Below are 13,571 nucleotides of genomic sequence, written 5' to 3' on the forward strand. Positions count from 1 at the left end.
AATAACATTTAAAAACTTTGTTCCCATTCTCTAGGCTATCACATTTAAATATATTCTAAACTTACTGGACAGAAGAATCCCATTTATACCTATGTAATTAGAATTCTAATCACTTTTCCACTCTTCACCATCAATGACCATGTTTCAATTAATGTCACAATAGTGTCACTTTCCTGATAGAGAGTTAAAATGATAATTTACTAATGACTAGTTTAAAATTATTAAACTAATGACTAGTTTAGAATTATTTAGTCTCTAAGCTGGCAAATGTGACTTGGTTTCCTTCCTGATTTCAAATCATCATTTTTTAATCATTATTTTAAAGACCAAGAAAATTATAACTACAGTGACTTTATCAGTAGTTCTGTGTGACAAAAGCAGTCCCCTAAAGCTTTAAAAAGTTGTCTAAAATCATGAAGGTGGCAGGTCCCGTTGATGAAATTCAGGCTTAACGCAGATGCGTTGACTCAGACTCCATAAATTGTCTCCTTTAAAATGGAGTTTTAGGGCCGCCTGGGGGGTTCAGTCGGTTAAGCGTCTGGCTTTGGCTCAGGTCAGATCTCACGGTTCGTGGGTTCGAGCCCTGCATTGGGCTCTATGCTGACAGCAGCTCAGAGCCTGGAGCCTGCTTCAGATTCTGTGTCTCCCTCTTTCTCTGATCCTCCCCTGCTCCAGCTGTCTCTCTCTGTCTCTCAAAAATAAATAAAAAGCATTAAAAAAATTTTAAATGGAGTTTTACCATGATTATGTTTAAAATTGGGCTTTCATTCTAATTTTTATGACACCATTATAACCACCTAACTTTGCTTAGAGTAATTTTTTTTTCATTTTTAAATTTCTAATGATATTTTTGGAGGTTATACTCTGTTTTTTGAACGACAGACAATTTTGTGTCGCACCTCCTAGCACATTTCAACAGGGCAGACGTTTAGCATTTACGTAGCACATTTTATTTAGAATGTGCTTTACAAATAATTTATTAAACTTCACACATTTTTGTTAAAATGGTAAAGAACGTATTAATAGGCTTGTTTTTAGAGAGGTTGGAATAATGATAGATTCAAATGACTCTTTTGAGATCAAAATACCCTAAATAAGCTATGGAAGGAATCGATACAGTAAAATGTAGACTCCTCATCCTTAGCTGCAGACCAGCAAGCGGAATTTGTCTTCATTTTCCTTTGCGTCCTCCTCCTCTGCAAGTGTCTGCTCATTATTACTTCAGCTTCCTTTTCACTTCCTTTTTTAACTGGTGTTCATGCTATTTTTCTTATTCCACAATGCCTTCCACCCCGAGTTCCAAGCCATTTCTTGCATTTTTGCTTTTGAAAAATAAGAAGAGAGCATATTCTTTGATACATGTACTAAGTATATTTCATGTTGTTTATGTTCTAAATAATTCAGGAAACTGTTGCACCTGAATCTTTTAGTCATGCTCAGAAATGCTGGTTTCTTCTTTCCTAAGATCCTCCCTCGCTCGGACCGCAGTCCTTCCCTTCCCCTTCGTGGAGGCTAATGGCTGGAAAACCAGGCTGCCTGCCTGTGGCCGTGACTGACTCCCATGCCCGCTTCATTCCCCCCCCCCCGCGGTGGAGTCCAGCTCCGCCCTTCACCAAGAGCACTATTTCGGAAGTCGGCGTTGCCTTCATTGTGAGAGAGTCCCGGGGAATGAGCACTTGGCTGCTTGACAGAATGTGAACGCAGCCCTGAATCCTGGGGCTTTCCTCCTGGGATTACTCCATTTCCTTCTCAAGTTCCTGCCACCCCTTCTCCATCTCCCTGTACAGGTTTTCTTCTGTTAATGTTGAGGCCCAAAGCCCTTCTCTTGCTCCAGGAATGCGCCCGAAGCAAGCCTGCCCGTGGCTGGCATCTGTATACAGACAAATTCTTGTGCTAGAGGCCCCCATTACCTCCTTCAAGCTCAATAATTCTCCAGAAGGACTCACAGGACTCAGAAAATTGGTTATATACTGTGAGTGTGGTTTATTTCAACCAAAGATCACAGGTCAAAGCAGCAAAGAGAAGAGGAGCACAGGGCAAAAACCAGGAAGAGTTTGGCCCAGGTTTCCCGGCGACTGTTTGCAGTGCAGGGACACAAAGACACGTTTGATTTTCCCAGCTGTGATGTGTGACAACACACGTGAAGTGCTGCTCGCCAGTGAGGCTCACCTGAGCCACAGCGTGCAGGGTGTTTACTGATCAGTCACGTACGCCTTCAGTACCCGTGCACCTGGCCTCAGCTACTCGCCACCCCGCTTCCTGAGCCAAGACAAAGGGTCCCCACTAACCACCCTGCGAGGGCAGACTCCTCTGGCCCAACTGGCACAGCACGGCATCGAGCCTTAGGCACACGGAATCTCTCTTAGCAGGCACCCGCTCCGGGGCCCCAGAGGTTACCTGCCGAGGGGCCTGCCAAGGGCCAGCCTTGATGACAGGCCCCCTCTGTGCTGTGTGGGGCCTGAGTAACACTTCCTCGCCCACGTCCATATCCACACCTTTAACTTTTAAATTTCCGGTTTTTATGTCCGACTGCTGTGGGACATCTCAGTTTAAATGTGTTGTAGACCGTTGCAGACTCAGCCTGTCCAAACCTGATTACAGCTTGCTTCACTGTTACTTGCCCTTCTTATTTTCCAGATGCCCATTGACGCTCTTGATTGTGCTTGTATACGGCCTCATCTACGATGTTAGCCTTTCTAATAGAGTTAACCATTACAAACAACGCCAGACCTACCTCTCCTCATTCTTCCTGCCACTTCCCTTCTCCAGGTTGTCTATACCACAGACTGGAATTAATGAGCTTCCATCTGGAATTTCTCCCTCTAGTGTGGTTTTTTTCCCATTTAATATCTTCATAGAGATATAAATTACATAGCATAAAATTCACTCCCATAAAGGAAACAATTCAGTACCTTTTAGAATATGCAAAGAGTTCCGCAACTGTCACTACAACCTAAGACCGTTTTTCTTACCCCCAGGCAGGCCTCTTAGTGAGCAGCAGTGACCCCCCATTCTCCTCTCCCTGGGTATCCACTAATTTACTTTACTTTTACACAGCCTTTATGAAGCTGTAATTCACATCCGATACAAGTCACCCATTTAAGGTGTACGTTCCCTGGATTATAGTGCATCCACAGTTACTACCATCGCCACCATGTGGTTTAGATTTTCATCCTCCCCCAGAGCAACCGCATTCCCGTGAGCAAGCGCCCCCCGTTTCTGTCCCCTGGCATTCCTCTCTGGGTTTGCCTGTGTGTGACATTTTGTGTACAGTGGCACAACATGTATGGTCTTTTGTCCTTCCTTCTTTCACTCTTTAACTGCCTTCTGTCCTCCCACTGTGAAGTGGGAGCATAAGCAGTCCTCCAGCTGAGTTACTCTTTCTTAAAGTTGTTTTGGATGTACGGGGTCCCTTGGACTTTCATATATATTTCAGCAAAGAAACCAGCTGGGACTTTAGGTAGGGTTTTCCTTGATTCTGTAGGTCAATTTGGGAGGTGTGAGGGCCAAGTAGGGATATTGTCATCATAACAATATGAGGTCTTTCTATCCATGAATATTGGATATCTTTCCATTTACTTAGATTTTTAAAAATTCCTTCCAACAATATTTTGTAGTTTTCAGTATATAAATGTTGCTCTTATTTTGTTAATTTATTCCCAAGTATGCTATTCTAAATGGAATTATTTGCTTAATTTTATTTTTGTATTGCTCATTGTTAGTGGAAAGAAATAAAATTGATTTTTGTATATCGATCTTATATCCTGCAGCCTTGAGAAGCACAATTGTTGACTCTAATAATGCTTTTGTGGATTCTTTGTGATTTTCTATATATAGGATTATGCCATATATGAATAGAGATTGTTTTAGTTCTTCTCTTTCAATCTGAGCACACCTATTTCTATTCTTTTACGTAATTATCCTGATTAGAACCTCAAGTATAACGTTGGATACATGTGGTGATGGTAGACATCCTTGTCTTTGTCCTTAGGATGATTCTTCTGGTCTTTTTATTATTAAATATGATGTTAAATGTGGGTTTTTATAGTTTTTTGAGTGATTCTGTCATTAAAATGTATTCTTCTTTCAAATGTTTTTTCTCTGTATTAAAACGATGGGTTTTTTTGTTCTTCATTCTATCATTATGGTATTACATTAGTTGACTTTTAGATATTAAACCAATGTAGCAATGCCGTATGTTTTACTTGGTTCTTATATATGTTCCTCCCTTTTGTTTATGCTGCTGGATTTGGCTTGTAATTTTTTGAGAGCCTCTGCATCCGTATTCATCAGGATATTCATCTCTAGGTTTGTTTTTTGTGTTGGTACCCGACAGTACTGGCTTTGTAGAGAGTGAGGGGGTGCTCCCTCCTCTTTAATTTTTCTGGAAGTTTGTAAAGGATTAGCATTAATTGTGAAACTCACCATTAAAGTCTTGTGGGACTACGAGTCATTGCAGGACATTTATTTAGTACTAATTCTTTGCTCATCTGTTCAAATTTTCTGTTTCTTCTTGAGGCAGTTTCAGTAGTTTGTGTCTTTTTAGGAATTCATTTATGTCATTGTGTCTTCTTAGTTACCTGATTTGTTGGCATATGGTTGTCCATAGTATTTCTAAAACACAAACCTGGATAATGCACTCTCTTCCTTAAAACTGTGAAGTGCTCTTTAGTACCCTTAATTCTAAACCTTTAAAGTTATGTTTAAAATGACTTGAGGCTTTGCTGAATTTGGTTTCTGCTTTCCCCTCCATGTTGAGACCAGCCGCCTACACACACCCCAAGCTGTTTTTATAATTCAGCCATGTAGCTGTTCTTCCCGTTCCTACACACCATTTCTTTGGGTCTTAAAATACGCTTTTTCCTCAATCTAGAGTCCTTTACTGCCCCTCTTCTGGCAATTAGTTCACACTCCTCTTTAAATGACACTTCTTATAGAGAACCTACTCTTACTACCCACAGCTAAGTTAGATGACTTTCCTTTGTGATCGTTTAGACCTGAACTTCCCTTGTCCTGTGAAACAGAACACACTTTTATTTATTTATTACATGTCTTTCTTGATGGCTGTTGAGTGGAGTTGGGGATGTTAAATCGAGGATCACTGCCAGAGTTTCTCAGACGCGTATTTAGACAAGAATGTAAGATAAAGAAGAGCAAGCTTCCAAGAGTCAGATGTGTTCAGTTTTGAAAATGGTGGCTTTTTCTAGTATAATATCCAAATGGAGTTGCACAAAAAGAATGTGTCACGTGGTTCATACTTTGTAGTAAAGCTCTCAAGGTGTGTGCCCGTCTTCCTCCTGGGTTGGAGCGTGAGCTTCCTGGCCGCAGCGCCCTGGCTTGCTCCTCTAGGTTCGTTAGTTTGCACTTCACAGATGCGCAGTAACTATGAGGTGGACGGAGTTGTAAATAACAGTGCCACGTGTCTGCATGTGGTATTTTAATCTTATTATAAATATCTCACTTGGAAAGTCTGCCCCGCACAAGGAGTAATGGCTGATTGTAGAAAATTTTAGCTTGGCGGGGGGGAATGCTGGATTGTTTTTTTTGTTTTTTTTTTCCTTTTTTATAATTGATTGATGCGTTTTCATTCAACAGACTCAAATCTTATGGATTCAGCTATTTTCTTTTCCATTTCCCCCCCTATTAAATACTGTTTTTTTCTGGACCTAAGAACTTTTGTATTTTTCATATGAGGCGAGTTATGCTGTCCTCTGTCTTCTGTGTAGGACTACAACGATGAAATCAGGCAGGCGCAGCTCCAGGAGTTGACGTATTTGAACGGTGGTTCAGAAAACATGGACGTCCCTGTCGTTCGAGGAAAACCCACCTTGCGGACAAGAGGCGCACCAGCCCCAGCAGTAACCAGGTCGGTGCGGTTGATGGACTTCCTTTTTTTGTTGTTACAATAGGGCACCATGGCAACGGTTTTAAAATATATATATTAGTAATTAATAGTCAAACAGCTCTATCAGTGTATCAGTCCAGAGCCATTAAGGATACATTCAGACAGGGGTGCCTGGGTGACTCAGTCGGTTGGGCATCTGACTTGGGCTCAGGTCGTGATCTCGCGGTCAATGAGTTCAAGCCCCGGTGGGGCTCTGTGCTGACGGCTCAGAGCCTGGAGCTCCTTCGTATTGTCTCCCTCTCTCTGCCCCTCCCCCACGCATGCTATCTCTTTCTCTCTCTCTCTGCCTGTCTCTCAAAGATGAATAAACATTAAAAAAAGGGGGGGTTATATTCAGACATTATGATGTCATATTAAGGGGATTCCCTTTGTTTGGACTGAGATATTCCTGGGTTTAAATATAACCTCTACTGTTATTGGCTGATGACTCTAGACTGGTTTATTTATCACTCGAACATGGATCTTTAAAATTTTTAAAAATGAAGCTTACTTTCAAGTAATAGCATCGATATGCAAATTGAGGTCGTGGAAGCAAATGCTTTCCGTGGGAATACGGGCTTGTGCTGGTTCAGTGCCGCATCTCCAGGATGGAGCGCAGTGTCAGACGCCAAGTGAGTGTCCATGAACGTGTCATTTTGTTCACTGTGAATGCCCTGCGGTGTCCGAAAACTCTGAAGCTGGTCCAGGCACACAGAATATTTTTTTCTGCCTCTGGATTGATGACATTTTAATATGAAAAATGCCTCATGAATTCACAAAACAATTTAAGCATAACCTTGTGTTGAGAAATGGCTCTATCAGATGTATTTGAGAATTTTTTTTTTATTTTTTCATCTTTGCACCTAAAAATACTCAGTAGAAAGAAGTGACACAGATTTTTCACTGGTGACTATACATATTTTTTTCAGACAGAATTGTGTGTGAAAAAATTTAAAATAGCATTCTTTTATGTCTCCAAGTTCATTTGGGACAATAATAAGTCAGTTTTCTAATTGAGTGTTGTTGATCAGTGCATGGTCAGAGAGAGCAATTAGGCATTATTGCAATGTAAAATAAGCAGATCTGTTCATGGTGCCCAGTGGGTTTTCTCTGTAAGAAAGGGCTAATAATAATGGGATTGTTGTTGATGGTTTAATGAAATAATTTATGTGATTGTACAGTAAGTGGTAAATCCCTTTTGTGTTCATTTCTTCTGTCATTAACTTTACTTCAAATCACAAGAAATTACAGTTGACCCTTGGCCAGGGTGGGACCCTGATCCCTTGCATAGTCAGAACTCCATGTGTAACTTCTGATTCCCCAAAAACTTAAGTACTAGTAGTCTACTGTTGACTGAGACTCCGTAAGGACAACACAGTCGATTAACATGTATTTCGTATATGTGTTAAAACTGTATTCTTACAATAAAATTGGCTAGGTAAAAGCAAATGTTAAGAAATTCAGAGGAGGTTGTGTAAATGTATTATTTCTTGAAAAAATCTACAATCCACATGTAAGTGGATTCACCCAGTTCGAGCCCATGGTCAAAGGTGAACTGTCCTAACTTGTCATATTGGCTCCCGCGGCAGATGTGATGAATTACCACAATGTGGTGGCCGTAGACAGGAGGCGTTGATCATAGCTGTAGGGGCACATGTCCAAAACCAGCATTGCCAGACCACAGTCACTGTGTTAGTGTCTCCCCTCCGGAATCAAATCCTCTGCTGTCCCTTCCACTTGTCTCCTTCCACCTGCGTGTTGGTTTCTGTCAATCTGTCTTTGACCTCCATTTGCTTCCTTCTTCCATGCGATGGTATTTAGGGCCTGTCTGGACGATCCAGAGTACTCTTCCCATCTCAAGGTTCATATCTGATAATCACATCTGCCAAGTTCCCTTTTGCTAAAGAAGGCCACAGTCACAGAATGAGCGTCCTGGACAGAGCGTGTAGAGAAGAGAGCACACCCAACGCCACTGTTGACTGTTGAGGACACGTTTTAGGGATGCTGTGTTCCTTAAACCGCATCTCCTGTTTTTATAGAAGATAATTTCTAATGTAGTTGTCACGCGTTCAGTTCCATTGAAAATGTTAGGACCAGATGAGGAGGGCAGAAGCTGTCTGTTCTGTGGGGGACAGTGTCGGGAGAAACAGCGCAGTCCACCCAGATGAAGATTTGTTCCTCTTGATGACTGCAAATACACTGATCGCATTTAAAGCCTCTCCATTGTCTTGACTGGCCATGTTCTCTGACGCAGCCCTGTGTTAGTGTGTGCGGGGCAATGGCTGGTCGATGCTAGGCTCCGGGCAGAGCTTTCTCTCCTCCCTTTGATTATGGGCTTCCACGGCACCAGATCTTTCAAAGACTCTGCTTTTCATTGTGTAAGATTCGTATTTCTGAAGAGATACTCAAAGCCCTTCTGTGTTTTTCCTTCAGACCTCGCTCCAGACAGTCCTTAGTGAGTACGCTGGCCTGTTTGCTGCGTGTTCAACCCTAGGCTGGACACGGCCTGTTTCAGGCAGGTGGAGCTCACGCCCTTCGTACATTTGTCCACATTGTTCACTGCTCTTCTGCCCACAGCTCTCTGTCCTCTCTCGGCCCCTCACCTGTTTGCATCCTGCTTATCTTGGTGTCTCAGACACAAACACATTGCATCTACTACTGAGGACTTTTCTAAGCACCTCATAGACAGTAACTAGGCAAAACCCCATAACAGCCCTGTGAGCTGGGCACTATGGGGTTAACTCTCCATTTTACAAACGAGGAAAGTGATTACTTGCCCAAGACCAGGCAGCCATAGACCTGTGGCCCCTGACTGGGGTCCCGGCAGCCTGGCCACAAGCCCATGATTTTCCCCTCTCTTTGAGGCTTCCTCTGCACTTTGATCTGTGATCCGCTTCTACCCGCTCCGTCCTCCTGTGGTACTTCTTCCAGAGAGCTTTGATTCTGTCCCTGACACCGTGTTCTGATTGCAGCACTTTTTGTCGTTACAGGGTTGCTTTTATTTTATTTTATTTCATTTCATTTCATTTCATTTTTAATGTTTATTTATTTTTGAGAGAGAGAGACAGACAGGGGAGGGGCAAAGAGAGAGGGAGACACAGAATCCAAAGCAGGCTCCAGACTCTGAGCTGTCAGCACAGATGCTGATGCAGGACTTGAACTCGGGAACAGCGAGATCATGACCTGAGCCGAAGTCAGATGCTCAACCAACTGAGCCACCCGGTGCCCCCATGATGGCACTTTGAATACAAGCCGTGACGAAAGTACTTTTGTACATTTTTTACTACTTTTTCTCATTAAATCACACATCATAATTTATGCATCTCACAGAATAAAAATAAATGTAGGATTGAAAATTATAAACATCCCCAGGGTTAGGTCAGTACACAGAGTACGTGTTCCATACAGTCGCCGAGATGGTCTTCGAATTGTGCTTTGAACTTCCTTGTACCCAAAGCTGAGGAAGATGTGGTTCTGGAATTCACTGCAAGACAAACACACTCATTAAAGCCCAGTGCTTCCTGCCCCGGAAACTTCTGAGAAATGTCTTCAGTGCACAATCCTCAGCAGATCTTTGCCATAGCAAGTCCTTCCAATGGCATTTTGATTCTGCCTCTAAAGTAAGTCTGGCTTCATGAATCACCTCTTCCCTCCTCCCTAATCTAGCCACACTGCCCTTCCAGGTTCCATTACAGTCTTTTTCTTTTTTTTTTTATGTTTCTTTATTATTGAGACAGAGAGAGACAGAGCCTGAGTGGAGGAAGGGCGGTGAGAGAGAGGGAGAAACAGACTTGGAAGCAGGCTCCAGGCTCTGAGCTGTCAGCACAGAGCCCGACACGGGGCTCAAACCCACAAACCGTGAGATGATGACCTGAGCCGAAGTCGGACGCTTAACTGACAAGACACCCAGACACCCCTCCATTACAGTCTTAATGACTGGTTAAAATCAAAGTAGATTTTCTCTTCTCCCCTTCAGTGTCCTGGGCCGCTCTCTTCGCTGTGACAAGAACACCTGAACTCCTTGCTGTGCTCGATGACAGGCCCGTCACTGTAGGCACTCTCCCCGCTTTTTCTGACCTTGTGGTTGTCTGCACTGTGGCCAGGCTGCCCTCCTTCCTGTCTGGCAAACTGGCCAAGCTTATTTCCCTCCCAGGCCCTTTGCATTCACTACCCCGGCTCACACCCCCTCCCCGGGGCACCCGATGGTTGGCAGACATGGGCACCATGTCCGAGAAGCCTTGCTGGTCATCTTGTTCAAAGTCCCCGTCCCCCAGTCTCAGAGCTAGTCTGCAGCGTCCTGTCAGGGCTTCTTACTAGTGTTTGCCAGACTGAATTCTACCTTTCTTACTTGTTCACTTTGTCATTAGTCTACTCCTCATTGTAATGTAAACCTGTCAGGGCTCTGTGTCCTGGGACCTGGCCTAAAGTAGTCACTCCATAAATAACTGTGAGGTGAATACGGTACAACAGCAGGTCCTTTAGGCTCGTTCTGGTCAAGTGTTGATCATTTAGAGTGTTTTGCGTTAATGTAATTTGCTGTCACCTGACCAGACATACTAAGGCGTTTGCTTTGCAGGGGTGGTCACGTGGTCATTTCCATGTTGGGATTTCAGAGCGGAGCAGGTTATTACTGGAGTCCTCAGGAATGTTCCCCACTGTTCCCACTTCAGGATGCTTTTCTGCTGAAAGATGTAAATGGGCTAAAATTAAATCCTGCAGTGGGAAGTGATAAGTGTTTTAATAAAACCTTTCATTCCAATTTCAAATGACAGAACTAAACTTATACCTTTTTTTAACTTAGGAGGTAAGGAAGCTTCTTTACTTCCAGTGCATCCTGGGCAGGGCCTCCAGAAACCCCGCCGCAGGACGCCCCCTCGCTTTCTCTTTGCACAGACCCCAGCCTGGAGGGAAGCTATAGAGTTGAGGCCGCTCCGGGCAGCGTGCGTTTGGGCAGGTCTTCTCCACGCTTCAGCCCTGCTGCCGGCGGGCTGGCCTGGGCGGTCTCCAACCCGCGGGGATGCTCCCTTCCATCCCTTCTTCAGCACAGCTGGCTGCTTCTGCACAGCCTTTGCACTGACCTTGAGTCTGGCCATCTGGCCCTTCCCCCCAAGAAGCAGGCGTTCCCCCGCGTTTGATACCAGAGGCAGCAAGAAGAAGAGTGGAACAGCAGATGAAGCCTCCCTTTCTGAGTAGCGAATGCATGCTGGTCAGCCCCGGGCGCTGAACGTGGGGGCTCTGACCCAGCACGCGGGGGCTCTGACCCAGCACACAGGGCTGACACGGTCACTCCTGGCCTTTTGTAAGCTTTCATTCAACTGGGGAAATTTTCAGCTCTGGTTTCTGTACATGGTTTACCTGCCCCTTTCTCTCTTCTCTTTCGTGGACCGAAGTTCCGCATTAAATCTTAGGATTTAAATCATAGGCTTCCCAAGCTATATGCCGAGGTGCTGGGGGGCTGCAGCCATCTCCCAGGGCTGCCCCCCGGACCTGACCATTTTCCGAGACCCCCACACAGTCTTCCGCATCTGTTAGACGCTGCGTGAGCTATCAGCTTCAGGGAATTGTTTGTAGTTTCTTTTTTTTTTTTTTTTATAGTTTATTGTCAAGTTGGTTTCCATGTACCAACACTCAGTGCTCTTCCCCACAAGTGCCCTCCTCCATTACTACCACCTCCCTTCCCTTTTCCCCCTCCCCCTTCAGCCCTCAGTTTGTTTTCAGTATTCAGTTGTTTGTAGTTTCGATGTTAGATTGTTCTCCATGGATGTCCTATCTTTGTAAAACCCATATTTCAGCAGCTGCTGTGTCACATGGAAGTAGCCACAACTGCTTTGCCCACAGGTCACTACATAACCTCTAGGCACAGGTCAGGTGGGACCCTGGCACTTGCATTTCCTCATCCACATTGATTTTCGCATGATTTCACTCTTTTTTAAAATTGATCGTGAATGATGTCACAGATACTAAAGATTGTTTTAGTGATTGGAAATGAAGCATTTTCTTTCAGAGTGTGTAAAGTTATGGGGATTGTTATCAGAAAAACCAAATAATTAGTATAAGGGTACTAAATATTTCTGTAGTATATGATATGGTGTAGATTAATCTACCAATTAAAAAGTTCTTTTTTTAAAATATTTGTTTATTTTTGATAGAGCACAAGTAGGGGAGGAGTGGGTGAGGGGACAGGGAATCCAAAGTGGGCTCTGTGCTGACAGCTGACAGCAAGAGAGCCCCATGTGGGGCTCGAACTCACGAACCACAAGATCATGACTGGAGCTGAGGCTGGACGCTCAACCGACTGAGCCACCCAGGTGCCCCAAAAGTCCTTCTTTTTGATTAAGGAAAGGGCAAGTATAGGAAATTGGCAATATATTTATTATTCTTCTAGCCCAAATTATAGACATTTTCAGTTACAAAAATAAAGTTTCTTGAGATTCAATTTAAATAAAAGGCGCTTGCCTTCTCAGGACATTCTGCCACCAAACTATCAGAATAGAGTCACCTTCCTCTCCTTCCTTCTGCTTTAATAAAAACCTGGGCATTGGTATATGACCCATGTGCCCTACTTCCCGGGCAGAGGACCCTAGAGGACTTTCCTGGGAAGTGAGTCTGTCTGCTTTCCCCGCCGTAAGGTCCGCTGAGCTTCTCCTACTGAGCTGCTGCCTTCTTCGTCAGGACCCACTGGCGTTCTGTTCCAGGGGTGCCTGATGGGGTATCAGTGTGTGACCACAGTGGGGCTGATTCAGGGAAAACAAAAGGAAAAAAACGTGTGGTTTCTTTTCACATCATTTTAATAGACTTTGGGAAGACAGAAAACCAAGGCAAATGATGTTGCAGGCAGCGTGAGAACTTCCAACAAGCTCCTAACTTGGAGCCAGCCAGGGACGGGCGGAGGAGAGCGGCCATGCGTGGCCCTCCTGGTCACGGCGTGGCCTACCATGTCCGTGTCAGGTGCAGCCTAAGGCCCGATGAGCGTGGGGGTCCTCCTGGGGACTTCAGGGCCAGCTAGAGGGAGGTTCTGACCCCCAGTTGGCCAGCAGAGTGTTTCCGACCATAACATTGGACAAGACGCACTGAGAAGCTGAGGCGTTTTCAGGCAGATGGGATCTGCCTAGTATGTTCCTGAACTGGGGGTGGGGGTGGTCACCTCCCACACACCAGGGGTTCCAGAAGTTTTAACATCTTCCTTCCTCTTTGAGGATCAGTCAGTCCATTCCTGTCGTCAGATCATTTAACGTCACAGCTTTTCTTTGAGCGCTTTCTGTCACCAGGCTTGACGTCACAGCAGTGGCTAACTCATCATGTTGACGTCAGGGAAGTTAACAAGCGTAAGTCTGAGAAACAGGTGATGAAGACAGAGTGGCGTTGATAGGGGTGGGGGTTGTGAAAGCAAGTGCAGTGGAAATAGAAATGAGGCCGCAAGTCATTTTCCGTGGGCAATGTGGTGTGGACACCCCAGGGCGGAGTCAGGGGATAAGGCAGGATGCTGTCGGGGATGTCTTCCCGGCAGAGGGGCCGAGACTGGGAAGCAGAAAAGATGGGGACCGTTTGCGTGGAGTCCGTGTGGCTTGGTGGCTCTTACGAGCTTTATGGCCTCAGGGAAGTCTCCCTGCTAAGCCCTGGTTTCTTTCCTCAGCTCTAAAATCCAGCTAGAACGCAGCACACGCTAATCTAAACCCTGCTAGATTTT

General features: G+C 44.6%; 1 protein-coding gene across 1 annotated transcript in view; it reads left to right on the forward strand.

Moving 5' to 3' along the window:
• Window positions 1-13,571, forward strand: part of KHDRBS3 (KH RNA binding domain containing, signal transduction associated 3) — a 117,606-nt gene that overhangs the window by 91,234 nt on the left and 12,801 nt on the right. Inside the window, exon 5 of the mRNA XM_029923331.1 lies at window positions 5,727-5,866. Coding sequence (XP_029779191.1) covers window positions 5,727-5,866 — 140 coding nt within the window. The remainder of the gene's footprint in view (window positions 1-5,726; window positions 5,867-13,571) is intronic.

The sequence above is a fragment of the Suricata suricatta genome, chromosome 15 (genome assembly GCF_006229205.1).
Source record: "Suricata suricatta isolate VVHF042 chromosome 15, meerkat_22Aug2017_6uvM2_HiC, whole genome shotgun sequence".
Classification (NCBI taxonomy): Eukaryota; Metazoa; Chordata; class Mammalia; order Carnivora; family Herpestidae; genus Suricata; species Suricata suricatta.